This window comes from Cynocephalus volans, chromosome 8 (genome assembly GCF_027409185.1).
Source record: "Cynocephalus volans isolate mCynVol1 chromosome 8, mCynVol1.pri, whole genome shotgun sequence".
In the NCBI taxonomy this organism is placed as follows: Eukaryota; Metazoa; Chordata; class Mammalia; order Dermoptera; family Cynocephalidae; genus Cynocephalus; species Cynocephalus volans.
The window spans coordinates 28110035-28131476 of record NC_084467.1 but is presented as its reverse complement, the minus strand read 5'-3'; the positions used below and the strand labels follow the sequence as shown (position 1 = coordinate 28131476).

The window sequence follows — 21442 nt, the reverse complement described above, 5'->3', positions numbered from 1 at the left end:
TTATCCCCTTTTGCCTCCAAACAACTCCATCCGAAGGGCACAGTTGCGGCTTCTGCCGGCTCCTGTTCCTTGTGCTCAGCAGTTCCAGCCTTAAAGCGGCCGCTGCTGGAAACGCTACGAGCAGTTTTTTCTTTGTCTCATCCTGGCTTCTCCCACCTTCATGAACTTCGTAGGTCTCTCCTCCTCTTCCCCTGAGCTCCAGCGGCCCCAGCTTGGGTGTTGTTACATTTTTATAGTTGCATATTGGTTGATTTGTGGGAGAGAGTGACGCTGGGGACTGTCTATTCTGCCATCTTGATTGGGACCAAAAATTTTAAAAACATTAAAAACTCAATGAATATTGAATTTTACCAAATACTTTCAGCATCCACATGCTTTTTCTTGATTTATTGATGGGCTGTATTAGTTTACCCTTTTTCTTCTATCTTTTTTTATTACTATCCTAGATTGTTCATTAGGTATAAATTTTACAAACGTTACTTATATTAGCAGTAACAAAGGAGTTGGAGAGTATTACTCCTTCTCCAAGCTGCACAGGGAGAACCACCAACAGTGTGGTGGAACAGTGGCCCTTTCCAAGGCCATGGGTCTTGGAGTTTGCTGATGTCAGCCCATGCCTCTCCCTGTGCTTGTGTACTGGTTTGGTGATCCACTGGGTATCAGGATTTCTTCTGATAGTTTTATGGAATGGATTCATGAAGATAACCTCAAAGAATTTGTATATGGAATCTTCACCAACCCAGTGAGAATTCAGGACTCTCAGAGCCCCACAGTGGCGTCCAGCTCCCTCCTCAGCAACAGACTGAAGGCTTTGAGCAAACTTTAGCTGTTTAACACTGTGATGGACAGGCTTGCCATAGGTTACACCTTCAGGAACCACAGTGCACATGAAACATACTCATGATGTAACCTCGTTTGGCCTTGTATACCAGTTTGCATGCTTTATCGCTTTATCTAGCCAGGTGGGGTGGGGATCCCTGTGGAGCACAGAGAGCAGTGGACCCTCAGAAGAAAGCTCGTTTCATCTGACTGCTCCTTCCTCCCGAGCTCATGGATACACTTGTATGCGCCCATGCTGGCTTATCTGATGACTGCTGTCAGATGGAAAGGAAGGCTTCTTCTAATGTTTTAATAACTTTCCTAATATGAAGATATCCCAGTATTCCTAAGAAAAGTCCTATTTACTTTAGTGGATCATTCTTTTAATTTACTGTTAAATTCAAGGATAGACTTTTTTTTTTTTTAAATGTATTACAAACTTCCTAGAATATACTAACTAGACTTTTATTACTGAACTCCATTTGTCTTTCGAGCTATAACACTCAAGTGCCTTAAGAGATCTCTGGCTTGTTAGCTAGTATTTTCTGAGCACTTAGAAAGTACTAACCCTTCACATAATCCTCACAACTTCCCCAAGTAGTGCTCTTTAGGGAGCATGTCAGAAAAGTGAAAGATCTTGGGGACAACTCCCTGGAGATGGAACCAGAGCCTGATCTTCACCGTTATGCTTTCATTCATTCAACAAATATTTATCGTATCTCTTGTATCTCTGTGCTAGTGTCTGTGTTAAGTGCCAGAGATACAGTCTTAAGAAACTCAGAGTCCCAGTCTAACAGGGAGACAATGTTAAAATAAACAAGATATATACAAATTGTGAAGAGAGCTGTCATATACATTATATCATATATAGGATGTTGTAACAGAGAGGGGAGGCCTACTTTAGATGTGTTGACTGGCAGAGAAGGCTTCTTTGAGGTGTCTTTCAAGTGAGATACAAGAATGAAACTGTAAAGAGTTGGGGGAAAAGAATTTCAGGATGAGTAAACAACAAGTACAAATACTATGAGGCAGAAAGCATGCAGATAAAGTAACTTGATCAATTTTAGGAACAGATAGGGGCTTAGTGTGGATGGAGTTTGGGAACTAGAGAGATAAGACTGGGTAAGCAGGCAGGGGTCAGATCAAGTCAGGCCTTGTAGACCCTAGTAGGGTGTTTGGATTTTATTCTAAGAACAATGGGAAGCCACTAAGGGACTTTAAATAGGGTAAGCAAATGACATTATTTAAACAATTTTTTTTTTGTCTTTTTGTGACCGGCCGCACTGCGCTCAGCCAGTGAGCAGCACACCGGCCATCCTTATATAGGATCCGAACCTGCGGGTGGGAGCACTGCTGCGCTCCCAGCGCCGCCCTCTCCCGAGTGCGCCACGGGGTCGGCTCTAAACAATTTTTTTAAAAAAAAGATCACTCAGGAGCTGGCCACTTAGCTTAGCTGGTTAGAGCTCAGCTGGTTAGAGGGCAGCTTTATAACACCAAGGTCAAGGGCTTGGATCCGTGCACCGGCCAGCTTTCAAAAGAAAAAAAATCATATCTGCCATATGGAAAATGGACTAGAGGACCCAGAAAGAGAGCAGGGAGACAAGAAGTGGTTGTAGTAGTTTAGGTATAAGAAGGAGGTGGAGAAGCATAGGATGTAGTGGTAGAAATGGAAAGAAATAAATGGATTCAAGATATACTTTGAAGGTAGAATCATTTTGGGATTTTATGAAGAGGATAAATTATGTATATTTTTTGTTTTGAACAAGTATTATGTTACTTATTTTGCTGTGGGAGTTTGGGTGAATAGGTTAGGTTGATAAAATCAAGAGCTCCAGGTTGGGTATATTAAATCTGATATGCCAACTAAGTCTGTAAGTGAAGAGATCTAATAAATAGTTGGATATCTGAGTTGGAAACTTAGAGAGATCTACCCTGGAAATATAAATTAATTTGGAAATTTTCAACATTCAGATGGTGTTTGAAGTCTTGAAGAGATTATATAGGCAAGGAGGGAGCACTGTTAAAGAGGGCCCAGAACTGAGCCTTGAAATATCTCAACATTTAGAGGTCCTACAGGGAGAAGATGGAATGATCAATGAGGCAGGAAGAAAATCATAAGTATAGTATGACAGAAGGCCAGGGAGGAAAATGTTTCATGAAAGACGAGTGCCATCTGTATTGAATGTTGCTAACAGGTAAAAAGAGATGAGTATAGAGAAGTATTTAATGGATTTGGCAAGATGGGGATCATTGGTATCGTTGGCAACAGTTTAGGAGGAGTATTGTGGACAGATTGGGGTGGATTAAAGAGGAAATAGAGATGAGGAAATGGAGAACATGAGTGTAGACAACTTGTTTTAGAAGTTTTCTTGCAAAGAAGAGTTAAGAAATGAAATGATAGGATAAAGGGAAGGTTTTGTTAATGATCCAGTAGAAGTAACTGATACAGCAAGGAAAAATCATTGCGAAGGCTTGAGGGGGTGGGGTCCATGCACAAAGGGAGGGTTTGCTCTTTGATAGGAGCAAAGACACATTTTTCATGACATCTGGAAGGAAAATAGAGAAGATGAGGCAAATCAAGTAGACTTGAGACTTTCCAGTTGGATGAGAACATTCCTCTCAGATAATTTCTATTTTCTCAAAGATATATGAGAAAAGGTCGTTAATTATGGTGGGATAAGAGAGGAGAGTGTAGGGGTTTGAAGAGAGAAAGCATGAAATAAACTATCTCTGGAAGTGGGAAAGTGAACTTACTAGAGAAATTCAGTAAGATTGACAGGTAAGGTCTAATATGCCCTTTTGAAGTTTGTGGCCAATAATTTAAAATGAAAGCTTCAGTCCCTGTTAAAGAAGGTAAATTGCTGGATTCAACTAGGGTTGGTGTTTTACCAGGTGAGTATAATGGAGAAAGAGAAAAACAAGAGTTGTATGTGTTTGTAGGTAATCGTAACATCTATATTGGGTGAGACAAACTATGAATGTAAGAATATAGGGGCTAGCCGGTAGCTCAGTTGGTTAGAGCATGGTGTTATAACACCAAGGTCAAAGGTTCGGATCCCTGTACAAGCCAGCCAATAAAAAAAAAAAAAAAAAAAAAAAGCAAATAAGTGAACCAGAAAGAAAAGTGATGATCAGTGAGAAGAATGCTTGAACTAGAGATTTCAGAAATGGTGTAATTACTGGCAACAACAAACACAGAGATAATCATGATGGGGGGGAAGAGTGGGGTAGTGGATGGCTGATATAGGATAGAAGGAAAGATTGCTGGGGGTGAGGTGGTATGGAATTGACAGGGTGTTGAGTGGGTGCATTAGTTTTCTGTTGCTCACAACAGAGTATCTAAAACTGGGTAATTTATAAAACAGTATATATATATATATATATATATATTTATAGTTTGGAGGCTAGGAAGTCCAAGGGCCTTCTTCTTGGTGGGGACTCTGTACAGAATCCCATGACAACATAGGGTGTCATATAATGAAGGCTGGGCGAGAGCACTTCTTAATATGCTCACAAGCTGTCTTTATAAAGCCACCAGAGCCACTCGCTGATAACCCATTAAACCATTAACCCATTGATCCATGAATGGATTAATCTACTAATGAAGGCATAGTCCTCAGGATCCAAGATCCAGTCACTTCTTAAAGGCCCCCCCCTTCAAATACCATATTGGAAGTTAAGTTCCAACATGAGCTTTGACTTTTTTTTTTTTTTTTTGGCAGCTGGCCAATACAGGGATCCAACCCAGGACCTTGGTTTTCCATCACCACGCTCTAACCAACTGAGCTACCTGGCCAGCCCCAAAGGGAAGAAATGTATTTAACTGTTTCGGGGGGTGGGGGTACAACATGACTTTTGGAGGGGACAAACCATAGCAGTGGGTCATCCACATGGATGTTACAGAAGTAGAGGTGGAGGTCTAGCTGGTTAGCCCAGTTGGTTAGAGTGCAGCCTTATAACATCGAGGTCATGGGTTCGATTTCGGACTGGAATCAACTAGTCGGCAGCATCCTTCTTACTTCAAAATCTCCAGCTTCTTTGAAGTCCATATCCCTTAATACTCTCCTAGTTGCTGTCATCTATAGATCTTTTTTTTTTTTTTTTGTCTTTTTCGTGACCGGCACTCAGCCAGTGAGTGCACCGGCCATTCCTATATAGGATCCGAACCCGCAGCGGGAGCGTCGCTGCGCTCCCAGCGCCGCACTCTCCCGCGTGCGCCACGGGCTCGGCCCTGTCATCTATAGATCTTTTAATGGATCGTTTCTCCCTCAATATTTGCTCATGGTTCCTTGTCTTCCTTTCCACCTCTAGGGGTTTTTTGGGGGGGTTTGTTTTGTTTTGTTTTTTCTTTTGGCAGCTGGCTGGCACGGAAATCCGAACCCTCTAACCAAGTGAAATCACGCTCTAACCAAGTGAGCTAACCAGCCAGCCCCATATAGAGATTTTAATATTGTAAGTTTTAAGTACCTTAATCTGTTCATAAGGGGTTGGGTGGTGAGGAATTTATATTCCTCCTGTGATTTGTGTTTGTAAATTATTAGTGTGTGTATATGTATATACACACGATCAAGGGCTCTTTTCTTTTTGAACAAAGAATGCACCCACTTAAGCCTATTGCGAAGTCTTTAGTGCTCCAACAAACCTGTATTTCTATGAGGTTTCAACATGAAATCATGAGTGTGTGTGTTTGAAATCGATTAAGACTATTTCTCTAATTTCATTGGCCCAGCACGAGGTAGGGTAGATGATAGTAAGCACTCAATTTATGACTTTGAAGTGGAGAACGTTTTTCTGGGGAAGGATATCAGCAGATTGCTCCTGGAGTCAATCAAGAAAGAAAAGAGCCCTCCAACACCTCTCCCCGGGAGCTCATAGGGTCTTAGTTATTTGCTTTCACGGGAAAATTGCTCCGGCACATCCATTCAAATTTCTGCCAGCAAATCACAATGGCCTACAGCTTAACTCCTCCGCTCATTGGTCAACTGGAAACCGCAGCTCCTCCATGCCTCCCGCCTTTCTCCTGGGAGCCAATAGAAAAGATTAGCGGTTCGTAACTTGATGTCATCAAGTACCGTACTTTGAATTGGTTACCTAAGCTGTCGATCAAGGGGTAGGCGGGGCCGTGCCAGCGGCCCTATATAAGAAGAGGACAAAGGCTTCGCACCGCCTGTGTCATTCGCCATTTTGTGAGGAGCAAAGTGGCCTCCACGTTCCCTGAGCGTCTTCTTCGCTTCTGCCTCGACCGCCCCTTGACCACAGACATGTCTCGTGATCGGTTTCGGAGTCGCGGCGGTGGCGGCGGCGGCTTCCACCGGCGTGGAGGAGGCGGCGGCCGCGGCGGCCTCCACGACTTCCGCTCCCCGCCGCCCGGCATGGGCCTCAGTCAGAACCGCGGCCCTATGGGTCCCGGCCCGGGCCAGGGCGGCCCCAAGCCCCCGATCCCACCACCGCCTCCGCATCAGCAGCAGCAGCCGCCACCACAGCAGCCGCAGCCGCAGCCGCCACCACAGCAGCCGCCGCCGCATCAGCCCCCGCCGCATCAGCCCCCGCCGCATCCACAGCCGCATCAGCAGCCGCTACCGCCGCAGGACTCGTCCAAGCCCGTTGCTCCTCAGGGACCCGGCCCCGCTCCAGGAGTAGGCAGCGCGCCGCCGGCCTCGGCCCCGACCCCGGCCCCGCCGGCTACACCCCCGACCTCCGGGGGCCCTCCAGGGCCAGGGCCCACCCCGACCCCGCCGCCCGCCGTCACCTCGGCTCCTCCCGGGGCGCCTCCACCCGCGCCGCCGAGCAGCGGGGTGCCGACCACTCCACCTCAGCCGGGAGGCCCGCCGCCCCCACCCACGGGGGGCCCAGGACCGGGGCCTAAGCAGGGCCCAGGCCCCGGGGGCCCCAAAGGGGGCAAAATGCCTGGTGGGCCGAAGCCTGGCGGCGGCCACCCTAAGCCACCGCACCGAGGCGGCGGGGAGCCCCGCGGGGGCCGCCAGCACCACCCGCCGTATCACCAACAGCACCACCAGGGGCCTCCACCGGGCGGGCCCGGTAGCCGCAGCGAAGAGAAAATTTCCGACTCGGAGGTGAGTGTCTCCGGGAGCGACGCGTCGGTTCCCCTAAGATGGCGTCTGCCCCCTCTCTTCCCCCGCGCGAGGGCCTCCATTTTGTCGGCGGCCGGAAGGGGCGCCTACGCGCGCTGGCCGTGGGGGGCGTGGCGGGGCGGCGGCGGCGGGGGACCGCTAGTCGGCCCGGGATTGGCTGCTCTCGGCAGGCGGAAGACGAGGGGAGAGTGGCTTTGGGAAGGAACCTGTGAGCCGCGAGGACGGGCATTGTAGGAGCTAGCCGATCCTTGCAGCCAGGACTGTGCAGAACGTGAGATGTCGGGTTGGAAAGAACGTGCAGTTCTGGTCTTAGAAGCGTAGGCGCCCCAGTCGTGTCGGTGACAACGGGATTTGGGTTATTTTGTGTGTCTTTTTTTCCCAGTTGATACTTGACCACTGTTTGGAGTTTCGTCTACTATGGTTTAAGTTTGTTAGGGACACTGAGCATAGTGTATACGGCTGACAAAAGTTGCTGATATAGTCCATTTTGGGGGGAGTGTGTGTATCTTGTCTGTTCTCAAGGGCGTTCTGGATGATGGCTTCCTTTTTGATGTTAGGATAGTGATTAAGTTGGAAATCTCTCAAGTACAGTAAAACCTTGACCTTGACTTTAAACAGAACATTAAAGCAACTGATAAAACACATGCACTTTGCGGGGGCAATTACTTTTGAGTTTTTCTACTTGGAGAGGTCACTGATGTTTGAGAATTTCCTTTTCCATTAGGGGTTTAAAGCCAATTTGTCCCTCTTGAGGAGGCCTGGAGAGAAAACTTACACACAGCGCTGTCGGTTGTTTGTTGGAAATCTACCTGCTGATATCACAGAGGATGAGTTCAAAAGACTATTTGCTAAATATGGAGAACCAGGAGAAGTTTTTATCAACAAAGGCAAAGGATTCGGATTTATTAAACTTGTGAGTGTAATTATTTGATTTTATGTGTAATTAAAAGAGTTTTGCTTTTGTTTTTTGCCACTATAAACGATGAAGGCTAGTTGTTAAACCAGGAAGAATAAATTGGCCTTTTAAATTCTGTTTTTACAGAGAAAATAAACCTGCTGCATCATGCATAATTGTTGGTACCTCAGGAAAAAGGGGAGTGGGGTGGTACGACACTTAAGTACTCTGAGTGGTGTCAGGGACTGTTGCCTGAAGATAGTGCTTGAACTGAGCTGGAGGAAGAATAGGAGTAGGCTATTAGGCTTACAACTAGTTTTGAAGTCATTAACATGAGTGTTTCTGATACTTACAGGAGTCTAGAGCCTTGGCTGAAATTGCCAAAGCTGAACTTGATGATACCCCCATGAGAGGTAGACAGCTTCGGGTTCGCTTTGCCACACATGCTGCTGCCCTTTCTGTTCGTAATCTTTCACCTTATGTTTCCAATGAACTGCTGGAAGAAGCATTTAGCCAGTTTGGTCCAATTGAAAGGGCTGTAGTAATTGTGGATGATCGTGGAAGATCTACAGGGAAAGGCATTGTTGAATTTGCTTCTAAACCAGCAGCAAGGAAAGCATTTGAACGGTGCAGTGAAGGTGTTTTCTTACTGACCACGTAAGTTGTCTTGGGTTTTTGGGGAGGTGACGGGGCAGTTGGCAGGTACAGGGGTCAAACCCTGGACCTTAGTGTTATCAGCACCAGGCTCTAACCATCTGACCATAGCTGGCCAGCCCCCATCTTCTGCTCATTTTATTCTTTTTTTACTTGTTTATTCCCACTTCTAATCTGTTAATTATGCTTACTATGATAATTCCTATTAACTTGTATGAGGAGGTTGCTGTAAATTGAGCAGAGTTAAGATGGAACTATGATAATTCCTATTAACTTGTATGAGGAGGTTGCTGTAAATTGAGCAGAGTTAAGATGGAACTATTTTTGTCACCAGAACTCCTCGTCCAGTCATTGTGGAACCACTTGAGCAATTAGATGACGAAGATGGTCTTCCTGAAAAACTTGCACAGAAGAATCCAATGTATCAAAAGTAAGATTGGTGAAACTTTTTGGCAGTTTGTAAAATGTAAAAGAACATATTCTAGTAATTTTCCAGTTTTAAAAATTGGTAAAATCCTTTGCTATTAATATGCTTCTTAGTAATAGCCTCAGGGTCAGAAAGTTAGATTTTTAGAGCTGTCACTTAAATGGCTGTTTGTTTCTGAGGTACATACATTCACATGCAATCTTGTTTTGTTCTTACAACTATTGTGTGAAGTGCATTTTTATAGATGGAGAAAATAAGCCTTGATGAGCAATTTTGCTAGAGAAAATTAGGAAATGAGGAAGGTAGAATTTATCTCTAGTGCCCATATTTTCTGCCACTATATAATTTTCAGAGTATTGTTTTTGCCGTGAAGATACTTTATATGAACCAAAGTGGTTTTTGCCTTTAGTATTCCTTACCAAGTGATAGACTAGGGGGAAAAAACAGTATTTTTAGGGGAATTAGGAAGCATTTCTGGTACACCTCCACAAATTGGTTCATGTTTAAGTTTTGTGTATTGTCAGGGAGAGAGAAACCCCTCCTCGTTTTGCCCAGCATGGCACATTTGAGTATGAATATTCTCAGCGATGGAAGTCCTTGGATGAAATGGAAAAACAGCAAAGGGAGCAAGTTGAAAAAAACATGAAGGATGCAAAAGACAAACTAGAAAGTGAAATGGAAGATGCCTATCACGAGCATCAGGCAAATCTTTTGCGCCAAGGTAAAAGATCCTCTGAATTTCACTGATAGGATCAATTGCCTTTTGAACTTAATTAGAAACTCATTAACATGAACCCAAAATAATATTTTCAAATGTTCAGATCTGATGAGACGCCAGGAAGAATTAAGGCGCATGGAAGAACTTCACAATCAAGAAATGCAGAAACGTAAAGAAATGCAATTGAGGTGAATCTTTATTAAACTAAGCCTTCACTTCTGCTCTAAATTTATAGGAAAAGATGTATTCAATTTTGCAAGTGAGTCAGGAGAAATACAGAGAAGTTGAATATTATGTCAGCGTTGGTTTAACACTTAGCAATGGAATAGTGTAAGATTTTCATTAAAGAGGTTTGTTTTCTTTGCCAGAATGTTATTAGTGCTACGTCCTAGACTGACTCTTTAGACCTTTGTGTTTCTGCTCTAACCTAGGATATAAGGTTATTAGGTAAAGTGGTAGCTTTTTTTTTCTTTTTTTCTTTTCTTTTTTTTTTTTAAAGAAGTAGTAGCTTTCTTTAAATTGAATTTTTTTATGGGCCGAGCCGTGGGTTCGGATCCTATATAGGAATGGCCGGTGCACTCACTGGCTGAGTACCAGTCACGAAAAAGACAAAAAATAAAAAATAAAAATAAAAATAAAAAATAAATTGAATTTTTTAAAAATGTGGATAACACTTTGGTTTATATGCCTGATGAATATCTCCAGGCAAGAGGAGGAAAGACGTAGAAGGGAGGAAGAGATGATGATTCGTCAACGTGAGATGGAAGAACAAATGAGACGCCAGAGAGAGGAAAGTTATAGCCGGATGGGCTACATGGATCCAGTAAGTCAACTTTTATTGAAGTCTAATTTGGCTCAGTTAAATATAACATCTCACATTATAGTCCTTTAAAAAAAAAAAAAAAAAGTATATGATGGGCCGACCCCGTGGCGCACTCGGGAGGGTGCGGCGCTGGGAGCGCAGCAGCCCTCCAGCCCCGGGTTCGGATCCTATATAGGGATGGCCGGTGCGCTCACGGTGCGGCCGGTCACAAAAAAGACACACACACAAAAAACAAGTATATGATGTTTGAGTGCCGTGAGTTTTATCTGTTCTGTTCCTTGTATGGATTTCATTGTGTAGAAGTTTTATGGATCTTTTGATAGTTGAGTCTAAATATGTTTTAGAGTATTAATTATAAGAACACTTAAGACAATGAAAAAGCCTTTTCAACCTTACTATTTTATTTTTTTTAATCTTGAAAATTTTGTATTCAGTATTTGGCATAGGTGTATGAAAGGAATTTTTTTCTTTCAGAGAGAGCGAGACATGAGAATGGGTGGTGGAGGAGCAATGAATATGGGAGGTAAGCATGAAAATTGAATTAACATTATCATTTGAGAGCAGTATTCTGGTGGAGTTGTAATCACTGTTTTTATTTTCTAGATCCCTATGGTTCAGGAGGACAGAAATTTCCACCTCTAGGTGGTGGTGGTGGCATAGGTTATGAAGCTAATCCTGGAGTTCCACCAGCAACCATGAGTGGTTCCATGATGGGAAGCGACATGGTAATGTATCTTATGGGACATAGTACGAAGAAAATTCTCATTTTCATGACTTATGTGTGTTTTTTTTTAAAGTAGGTGACTGGACTTCTTTTAGTCCCCCCATCATATGTAAACGTGTAACATTGAGGAATACTTTGGCAACGTAGAAGAACTCAGTGTGTGGTAACCTAAACAGATATGGTTGCCAACGAGGAGTCAATGCTGTTAGTAGTATGTGGAGTTATCTTTGGCAATAAGTAGATTTAGGTGCTTTTCATTATATTGCTTGTGCACTTTTGAACTCTAGTGCATGGCAAATCCAAATTCTAGATGTTAGATAATGTATCTGATTATTCTACGCCCAAGTGAGAGTAATCAAATGGCAAACTGTCATTCTCTATGGTGGTATTTGCCATAAGTAGGAATCAGACTTGTAGTTTGTAGCTGTAGGCATGTTTTAGTGACGTACAGGACTTTGACCTATATTTGGTGTGGCTTCTATCCCATGCAAAGGGAATCATTTAGTGTTTTGACTCGTCGTTTCCCACATGTTGGGCCTGTCTTTAGGTACTCCTAAAATAAACTGATATCTCTATTTTGCTACAGGGTAGCAAAAATCAACAATTTTAAGCATACTAATTGTGTGCATTTGATCTGAACCTTCTTGATGCTATCATGTTTTAGCTGTTCAGATAGCCTGTCAGATGCTTTAGAACCATCAAGTGAATTGGTATGAGTGGCTGCCTTAGGGCTTCATAAATCCTCAGGGCTTAATTTTGGTGGGTTTAGAGAGTGCACTTTTATCGATGAATTAAATGTGATTAGTTCACCTACAGGCTTTTGGCAAAGGTTGGGGAGCTGCAGTGTATAGCTCATATGATTCATTTTATAAATAGAAACATAAGCATTTAGTATGGGCTTTTATCTATTTAAAATCTACCTATAGCTTTTGAGGATTAAAGTTAGAACTATAAACGGTTGGGTTAAATGTAGTACTATTAGCTTTCTTCTAATTGATTCTTAAAATATACGGGTAATATTTTGGTTCATATGCTTCCTTAAAGACAGATTGTTAGGTATGTATCAAATTTGTAAAACCTAATTTGACATGATGTTCCCACAGTCAGGATTCTATATAACAGGTAGCTCTTGGGTTCTCAGCTGTTGTAGTAACATCATTAAACCCCCAAATTTTCCTTTTTAGCTCTTTGAGATATAACATAGTTATCTTAATGGGCAAAAATCCTCTAGTTTTTAAGATTTTCAAAAATAAAGGATTGAGGTTTAGTCTTTTTAAGTAGCTCTATACTACTTTGTAAAGAAAAACATGTTGAAATTATATAAAGGAATAGTTAAACCCTGCTGTCATTTTAGTTTTTTCTTTGGAGTAATGCTCTCAGTAACTGGTCTGTGTTAAATGGAATGGGAAAGACAATGTAGGCTGCTGTGCTTGCATACCTATAGGGTTCTGCTGTTTGGGTACATACTATTTTAAGTCTAAAAGTACCTAAAATTAAGGTGGAATAATGAAGTCAGTCACTCCTTTATTGCAGTCACTTTAGCTTGGTGTTACGATGTTTGGGAGATATCTAAAACATGGAGTCATAGCAAAGTGTCAGTGTACTTTTCAAAGACCTGAGGGAAAAATTGGGTTGTTACGAAGGTGGCCGTATGTTCAGTCAGTTTGCAACAATATAGAATAGTACTGTGAATATAATTGTCTCTGGTTATATAGTGATGGCTCTGAAGGTGGTATACCTGTGAGAATATGGCAACACAAGTTTTTTGATCAAGTTACCGTGCTGGTTAAGTGACTAAATCTATTAGTTTTTTATGCTTTTTCTTTTTGTAGTCCGGTAGCATTTTGTTAAAACTTTCAACCTTTTAAGATTTCTGCAACTTAGATGAGTCTTAAGATCTTGCAAAGCACAAGGTTTCTTATGCAGCACATACCACTGACTGGTGAGTAGGTCTTTGTCACTTCATTGAGTGAATTGAATCTGTCTGGTTGGGCTTGTTAGGCTTACTTGGAATTTAAATTTCCTGTTCAGACCTTGAAAGTGAGAGTTTGCAAGCTTTTCAGTGGGTTAATCTGATGTGAAATTTCTTAGAACTCATTTTGGAATGGATTTTCACATCTGCACTAATTCTTAAATTTTTTAGCACTACAGGGAAGATCTATTCTTTGAAACAGGTGTATGAGAATGGCTCAAGTGGGAACATACCACAAGGCATGTATTATCGTAAACTAATTTTCAAATTACCCTTTTTTCCTTTCTATGTTCCCGGTACCTGTGGATCGACTCATTGGTGATTGTATCGACGAACGTTGACTACGGAACCTTCTAAAATATTTACTTAACACACATGGACATCAACTACATATAATGAACTGTTGATTACTGTTCCAATAGCGTACTGAGCGCTTTGGGCAGGGAGGTGCGGGGCCTGTGGGTGGACAGGGTCCTAGAGGAATGGGGCCTGGAACTCCAGCAGGATATGGTAGAGGGAGAGAAGAGTATGAAGGCCCAAACAAAAAACCCCGATTTTAGATGTGATATCTAGGCTTTCATTCCAGTTTGTTTTTTGTCTTTTCTTGTTTAGATACCAATCTTTTAAATTCTTGCATTTTAGTAAGAATGCTACCTTTTTATGGATGTTAGCAGTTTATTGACCTAATATTTGTAAATGGTCTGTTTGGGCAGGTAAAATTATGTAATGCAGTGTTTGAAACAGGAGAAATTTTTTTCCTTTTTCTTTTCTTTTTTTTTTTTAAACTGTATAATGTCCCTCAAGTAATGGCAGTGTACCTTGTACCACTGAATTTCCAAAGTGTACCAATTTTTTTTTACTGTGCTTCAAATAAATAGAAAAATAGTTATAATATTGATCTTTAACTTTGCCATTCATGCTTCTATGCACATTAGGCTAGGTATTCCACTTTGAAAGCATGAGAGTGTCTAGGCTTTTGAATGGCATATGCCATTTCTGGGAAATATATCTGGAGGCTAAGAATTGCTTTCTACAAAAAACTGCCCCCTTGTTTTAAAAAGAAACGCATATTGAAGTAGTTTGATTTGTTCGGCATTATAGGAAGCAGCCAGTGCTAAGAATTTTTAAATGGTTATGTAAGCAAAGCTGAATTGTAAATCTTCGTTCAGGAATATGTATTAAGATTATGGAATGGGTGTAAGTCTTGGTAGGGGGAGAAAGTGAGTTGGGTTAAATGGATCTTTTTTGGCCGTATGATCTATCCTTGAAAGTTTTGAAAAGTGGAAAGATCATTTTGTTGCATTTCCCCATTCTTGTTTTTAATAGAACAACAAATCCCAAGCCCTACAAATGGCTTGTATTGAACTTTTACATTTGAATTAAAGATTGTTAAACATGAAGCCCTTTTCATGTATTACTTCAAGTGACTTATAAAGATGGGGTTTAGTCTGAAAAATTCAACTTGAAAAGAAGGTTTAGTAAACATAGATTCAGGTATACATTTGTACTCTGTAACTTTTACATCTCCTTGTGCTACTTCTGTTGGGTGAAATCTGTAGGACTAGAAAATCTATTGGTTTTCCTCTCTAAGAGCTAGCGGTGACTGCTACAACAACTAGGGTTGCAGATAACTATTATAAATTTGGAACATGTTTTTACATAGTTTCCTTTTGATGTAGCACTAAATCTGGAGAGAGTTGATTATGCTACACAGTACAAATATCCCTTCCTCCCACCATAAAGTTTGGAATGTTTCGATGCTGTTGTCAGTTAATTGTCAACTTCATTGAATCTCCTTCCATTAGAACAAGAGACTTTGACTCAATATTAGAGGGTTTATTGTTGTCTGTTAGTACAATGGGAGTCTGATTTCCCAGTGTAAATCTTAGAACAACAACTTCTTAACAGTAGGTAAAGTAAATGAACGGTTTGGCTTTTTTCTTAGTTATGTTTCCATTCAAATCTGTTCAGTAGAGAATTCTTACTACGGAATGTGTCTTACTCCTTTTCACCTCTGTTCTTGGTGCTAATTGGCAAAAGAAAAATTATAAATCAAACCTTTGTTAACATGCTGAAGTTCAGTATTGTGCCTGAATACAAAAGGAGACCTATTGTTGAAACAATTAAGCACTGTTCTGCATAGGAAACAGGGTAATATTTAAAACACTTAGTAAAGTATAAAAGCATGTTACCAAATTCTGGTTGCATGGCTGACGACAGGTACATGGTGTGCTAAGTAAGGGAGAGAATCTTATTAGAAAATATGCTTACTATTCACCAACACACTTGGAAATGGGTAGTTCCACCATAATTAGGAAGTTTTGTCCCAAGTGAAGTTATTAATTGGTGATATATATGAGATTTTCTGTATGGAAACAAGGGTCTTGATTTGAAAGGAGTCCATTACAATTTGGTTGAATTGTATAGCAGGGACTCTACTAATGACAAGAAGAAAAGGGGTGTTCATGGGACACCCACAGAGGGTGAACTTGAATGTGTGGGTGGGGGATGGCGGGGAAATGGGAAAATCTGCCTATAAAATTAATGTTTCAGTTTATTTTTCAGATTACATGGCTTTCTTTATAAGGGATGCTGGCACAGACCCCTAAAATAAGCTTTTGGTAGTACTGTACCTTTGAAGAGTGGTGAAGGATGCTAATGGATAATCTCCTCAAAGTTGTGGCTTTGGATACCCTTATTGTGGGCTGTAGAATTGCTAAACATTGTTTAGCAAATAATGTTGCTTAGTTTTAAGTGACATTTGACTTTGATTACTGAAACAGCAGTGTACCAAGGGTTGTAAGATACTTAAAAAGACTTTCAATAAGTCTCGCAATGTTTTTATGATAGTTAGTCTAATGTGAATTTAAATCATCTTAATAAGTAGTTTCCTAACAGTTGGTAGGAAACTTGGGGTGGGAAAGGGAAGGTAATAATTTTGAAGTATCTTAGCCATATTTCTCATTTAAAGAAACCACCTGCCCCCATTTCTTCTCCACTTTCTCTCAAGTTTGTTTTAAGAGGAACACTGGTTGTTGTTTTTTAAACTTATTTCTCCTAATCTTTAAAAACTGCATTTCTCTAAAACCCCAGTGTATTTAATAGGTATCTTATAAGCTTAACAGATTGGCTCACGTCACCTAGTGAAACCATAATCCTCTTTGCTTTAGAACATTAATCATACTCCAAAGAAGTACTATAAATCCCACCACTCTTTATAGATGTATTATACCACTAATGAACAGATAACAATTTGGGAAATTGTAATGTTACGTCTGTGCAATCTTTATGAGTGGCATATTATGGCAGATAAAAATATAGATACTTGGCTTTTCTTGGGCAAGCCACTAAGCTGTGGTGGAATATCTTCTGGTGTTCTTGGACTGCAATTATGCATTATTAAAGTAGTGGCCTGCTACATAACTGCATTTAGCCAGCATTTCTGCAGTGCGTAACTGTGAGGAACGTAGTACCGCAAATGGCAATGGACATTAGGACCCGGATGTAGTATTCCTGCTTGCTCCAAGATTCTCATTGCCGACTGCATACAGGTAGGTAACAAGCAATATAATCTAACTTGGTGACTTGCTATGTACTTTTATTCCGTGGGCATTCTGACATCACACTTCTGACAATGAAATTACAGTGCAGCACCTAACACTTGCATGGTAAAGCTAGCTTATAACAAAACTGCGTGGGGTTGGGGTTAGAGCTGTAATTTGTCAGGCAGAATTCAGTGCTGTTGCAGTTCTCAGATAAAAAGTGCAAACTTGATCCTTTGGTATACCCTACTCAGTTGTGTGGTTTTCTTTAGTTGCATTGTAATAAAGATTACATGGAACACATCAGTGGTGTGGGGGAGAGGGGAACCAAACCATACTTGGGAACTAGAGTGCGTTTAGCACCTTGACACAGACTGTATAGCATGTGATGATTAGTCTTCCGTTGTAGCAAACTGACCTGCCCATGAGTCAGAAATATCAGTAATTTCAGTATGCAGTCTCGGTAATTATTCTGCAAGTTGAGTGACTTAAGACTAAAAGTACAGTTTTTTGTGCAATGTAATTAAAAATTTTTTAAAACACGGGCTCCATGGGAACACTTTGTTACTAACTTGGGCCTAGATGGGAATCTAATGTGAGTAGTTCAAGTTATGTGATTTGTCTAAATATGTCTATTCTAAACCTGGGGGAAGGTGGTGTGGAACACTGATCTGCCTACACCGTTGGGGATCATTCCCAATCGAAAGACTTCGTCGTATTCTGTAGGATGACTACATGTGTTCAGAGTAGCCATTTGAATTTGGTTCCCTTAGTTTCAGGGATGTGATATTATAGTCTAAAATGTTTAATTAGAAGAAAACGTAAGTCTTTGAAATCACCTTCTTTTGTTGCTTCGGACTTAAGCTTTGCATCGACTGTTGGTCCAGACCTCAATTCAACTTAAAACCTTGGTCTCTGAACTGGTTTTTAGCTAGCATGCATGAGAAACAGCTTTCATGAATAATGCTTTCTGCTCTGTAACTGGAAAGTTTGGTTTACTTTGCATAAATGCCGGTGAAAACTCTTCATGACTGAGAATTTTCTTCCATTGTATCAAGAAAAGTAGCTTGCAAGCAACTGACAAGGTGGGGACAGATTTGTACTTTTATACAAGTAAATAGTCCATTGAAGCAAACAACTTTTGACTCTCCTGATAAAAGAGCAAATGGTGACTAGTTTAGCTCCTCCATATTAATAATACAATGCAGATCAAATATAATGCTCAGTATTAGTGATGAGGTATGAGGTATCACTAAATTGCATAGAACCCTGATGGGGGTTTCCTGTGTCATAATCCATTAAATCGGTGGTCAATGCTTGCTACCATGGTTTAGTGGCTGGGTGTTCAGAATAAAAGCTCAGGTTTATTTCTTACTAGTCAGTAATAATTTTCAGAGAATGTACTTGGTATAATTAATGTATGGACTTCAGGAACATGATTTGTGTGGGGGGATAATTTTGCTTTATTCTGCTTACTTCCAAGATTATTAGGCTTTTGCACTTTAGAATGAGAAACCTATAACTTAAGGTGATTACTAGTGTTAATTTGTATAAATTGTGAATCTTAAAAAGTGCAGTGCGTTTAAAAAAAAAAAGTCAAAAAGTTGGGGATTAAGTGGGTTTCAGTGATAATGCTATACCAAGGTGCTTGCATTGTATTTCATAATCTTGTTACCAACCAGAATTATTCTTTTTAATGAGAACAGTCTTGAGTTCAGAGGTGTGATGCCAGAATGTATTTTCGTACTGTTAGGCCCTTGGAACAGATACCGGTGCTTTCAGAAAGATGAAAGAAATGCAATGGGTGCTCTTTACGCAGGGTTGCAAACCTACAAAGAATGCATAATAGTCTTACTTTTCCCCGATAAGGAGATGCGTGTGACTAGTTTTGGACTTTTAACCTTAATGGGGGTTGCATGTCTCCTATTGTTAATCATTGTCAGCTGCAGTGACATGATCCACACACAGTCCTGCTTTTACTGCCTTTCCCTTAATGATTTTGGACAGGTTTTAGAGAGCCAGGATGTTTGTTCTGGGCCTTTATTTGGTTTTGGCTTTAGCTGATAATGTTTTAGTGCTGCCAGCTAGTGCAGTTCTCAAATGGCTGCCTCTTAGGGAAAGAATTCAGAGGATTTGACTGCTCCTAACCATCTGTCATTGCTGCTAGATAATGATTGGCAATTTTTAAGACTTAACTGTGGAAATCTCACAGTTGCTGGTAAACATCAACCATAAAAATGATGCTTTTGAACACCAGTGCTGAAAAGATTTTTTTTTTTTTTTAAGGTAAAGAAGGGTCTGACTGTAGAATAGGATAATCTGGAGAACGAGGGAAGAATGCAAAACGATATAGTATCCCTTATGGATGGTACATGTGCAACAGGAACTCTATTTTGTATGCCCTTGTCAATAATGATACAGGGAGGAAAAAAACCCGGAAGTGAATTAAGGCTGATCTTTGGTTTTTTGTGTACTGTCAGGCATATAGTGAAGGTGAATGTCTTCTCCCTTAGAAAAACTCTGCTTCCTTGCTGTCCCAGTAAGGCATAGCTTCCTTCCCTGCCCTAACTTAAAACTCACTGAGGACTTAGAGGGGAAAGAATGAGGCAAATACATAGGATAGGATTGCAGGCTAACTGCAGTGTTGTGTACTGTGGGAAGTGGGTAGGGCACTCTTGGAGGACTCCTGCTGAAGGTGGTCAGCCCACCTGGGAAAGGAAGACATACTTGAATGGGGAGCCGGGTATGTGCTTTTATATGGAAAGAGAGCTGATGTTAAAACTCTTTTGGTAAGGTAAACGTTGTCACATACCTTCACATAAGGGATAGTATATTTTGGGTTGCAGTCAAACTTCATTGTGCTCTCAGACTGGTGAAAATAGGAGTTAGGCTTCTGCATTTTAAAGAAGTTAGTTTTCATTCTAATTCAGGTGTCTGCTTATCGCTTCACGTAAGAATAATTTTAGATTTTTTCCCCCCCATGAAGTTCCTTTCTATTTTTTTATGCTTACCCCCAATCTTTGTCTCTGGAATTTTACTCTAAATTTTGAAGTTAACTAGCGTTTTCAAACCTTTATTTTATACCCTTGTCTTTTATATTAACTTTTTCTTGTTATTCTTTAGGTAAGAATGATTGATGTTGGCTGATTGGACTGCTCGTTCACTTGAAGTGAGTTTCTTTAGAAATCTTAACCTCTACATGATTTCAGGCTTGAGTTATTTTCTATTTAATGGTTAAAATAATTTAACTATATGAGGTGAAACTTGTTTTGTTTCCTTTTTTTTTTTTTTTTTTTTTTTTTTTTTTTTTTTTTTTTGGTGGCTGGCCAGTATAGCAATTTAACCCTGTGGATGATGGTGTTATTAGCACCATGCTTTAACCAACTGAACTAACTGACTGGCCAGCCCTGAAACTTACTTGTTGGTGTTTACCTCTCCTACGATAATATATATTAGTTTTTGTTTTTGACAATAGGTGTTGTGTCTGTGTGAGTGAGAAAGAAATTGCAGCATATTTATTATAAAAATCAAACGGTAGGAGAATTCAAAACAAATGTATGGCTGTGTAATGAATACAATGGTAGAACAAAAAGCTTTAATAAATCAGGAAATCCCGTATTTTCAGTACTCTAAATTCAATTTTAGACCCATTCAGAGGCCCCATAAGATTATTTTTACTTATGTAATAAGTAACACTTAGTGGTAGGAGGAGGGAAGATTCCACAAGTGCGTGTAAAGAAGTCATAGGATAATATAACCTTGGTTTGGGCGCCAGGTCTTGCTAAGCAGTAACATAGCAAAAAGTGAAAATAAATCACTGATTGGAACCCATGCCAAAAAATGTACCTCCTGTTGATGTGAGAATAAAATAAAAGTACAGTATTTAAAAATTAAGTGTAATATGCTGAACATGTTATTTTTTAATAAAATTTTATTTTTCATTATAGGTGGATAAGATATTTGTTCTCAGGACATCACCCAGCATGAGCCTTCCAAGAAGGAAAGCCACAAGTTGTTAGACTGACAAAATGTCTAGGTAAGTTGAATGATTTTTACTTACTCCGTTGAACTGCATTCGGAAATGCTCTTAGTTGATACAAAAATAACTACTATTGTGTGAATCATTAGTTACTATTAATACTCCATTCCTTGAATAATTATTTTTTGGGGTGTTAAGTTCACTTGGTTGGTGTTTGGTAACTGATAATTATGTCTTTTGGAGTAATCATATCCTTTAATTGGCAGGATCAGGTGAGCTGTGTGTCCAGAAAACCAGTAAGGAAGAGTGCAAGGAGGAATGAGCAACATAGTTGTCATTAATAAAGACATTTTAAAATCTGATTGTTTTTTGGTGTTTGTGTTTTTGGTTGGCTGGTACAAGGATTGAAGCCTGGACCTTTGTTATTAGCACCATGCTCTAACCAACTGGGCTATCCAGCCAGTGGCTGTGCTCCCTCCCTCCCAAACTTTTTTTTTAAGTAGGACTTCATTTCTAGAATTTCTCTTATGTCAGGGCCGGCCTGTGGCTCGCTTGGGAGAGAGTGGTGCTGATAGCGCCAAGGCCGAGGGTTCGGATCCCTATACAGAGATGGCCGGTTAGCTCACTTGGGAGAGTATGGTGCTGACAACACCAAGTCAAGGGTTATAAGAACCCATTGCTGGTCATCTTTAAAAAAAAAAAAGTTTCTTAGGTCTTCAGTTTATTGTAGATGCCATAAAAGAGATGCAGGACCACATAATAATATAGGACCCTATGTCTTGAGGCCGTTTTGGCAG

At 40.6% G+C, this 21442-nt stretch overlaps 1 protein-coding gene and 1 pseudogene across 2 annotated transcripts; one reads left to right on the top strand and one right to left on the bottom strand.

Annotated features, from left to right (window-relative positions):
• Window positions 1-485: 485 nt before the first annotated feature.
• LOC134384103 (large ribosomal subunit protein eL15-like) lies at window positions 486-1074 on the bottom strand (annotated as a pseudogene).
• A 4923-nt stretch (window positions 1075-5997) lies between these two features.
• Window positions 5998-21007, top strand: SFPQ (splicing factor proline and glutamine rich). 2 transcript variants are annotated; one of them, XM_063105126.1, is made up of 12 exons: window positions 5998-6893; window positions 7636-7824; window positions 8162-8463; window positions 8795-8890; window positions 9412-9608; window positions 9709-9793; window positions 10311-10428; window positions 10903-10951; window positions 11032-11153; window positions 19790-19835; window positions 20614-20702; window positions 20912-21007. In XM_063105126.1, exons 1-10 carry the CDS (start codon window positions 6081-6083, stop codon window positions 19811-19813), a joined length of 1995 nt encoding a protein of 664 aa, XP_062961196.1. In that variant the 5' UTR covers window positions 5998-6080; the 3' UTR covers window positions 19814-19835; window positions 20614-20702; window positions 20912-21007. The 2 variants fall into 2 exon arrangements, with proteins under 2 accessions (XP_062961196.1, XP_062961194.1); XM_063105124.1 differs by lacking the exons at window positions 19790-19835; window positions 20614-20702; window positions 20912-21007 and adding an exon at window positions 13547-14524.
• The last annotated feature ends 435 nt before the right edge of the window (window positions 21008-21442 follow it).

Bases quoted from the DNA above. Each gene is read 5' to 3' on its own strand.
- SFPQ (XM_063105124.1), top strand. From the start codon at position 6,081: ATGTCTCGTGATCGGTTTCGGAGTCGCGGCGGTGGCGGCGGCGGCTTC. The intron at 6,894-7,635 runs GTGAGTGTCTCC...CTTTTCCATTAG, and splicing joins AGAAAATTTCCGACTCGGAG to GGGTTTAAAGCCAATTTGTC. The intron at 10,429-10,902 runs GTAAGTCAACTT...TTTTTCTTTCAG, and splicing joins GGATGGGCTACATGGATCCA to AGAGAGCGAGACATGAGAAT.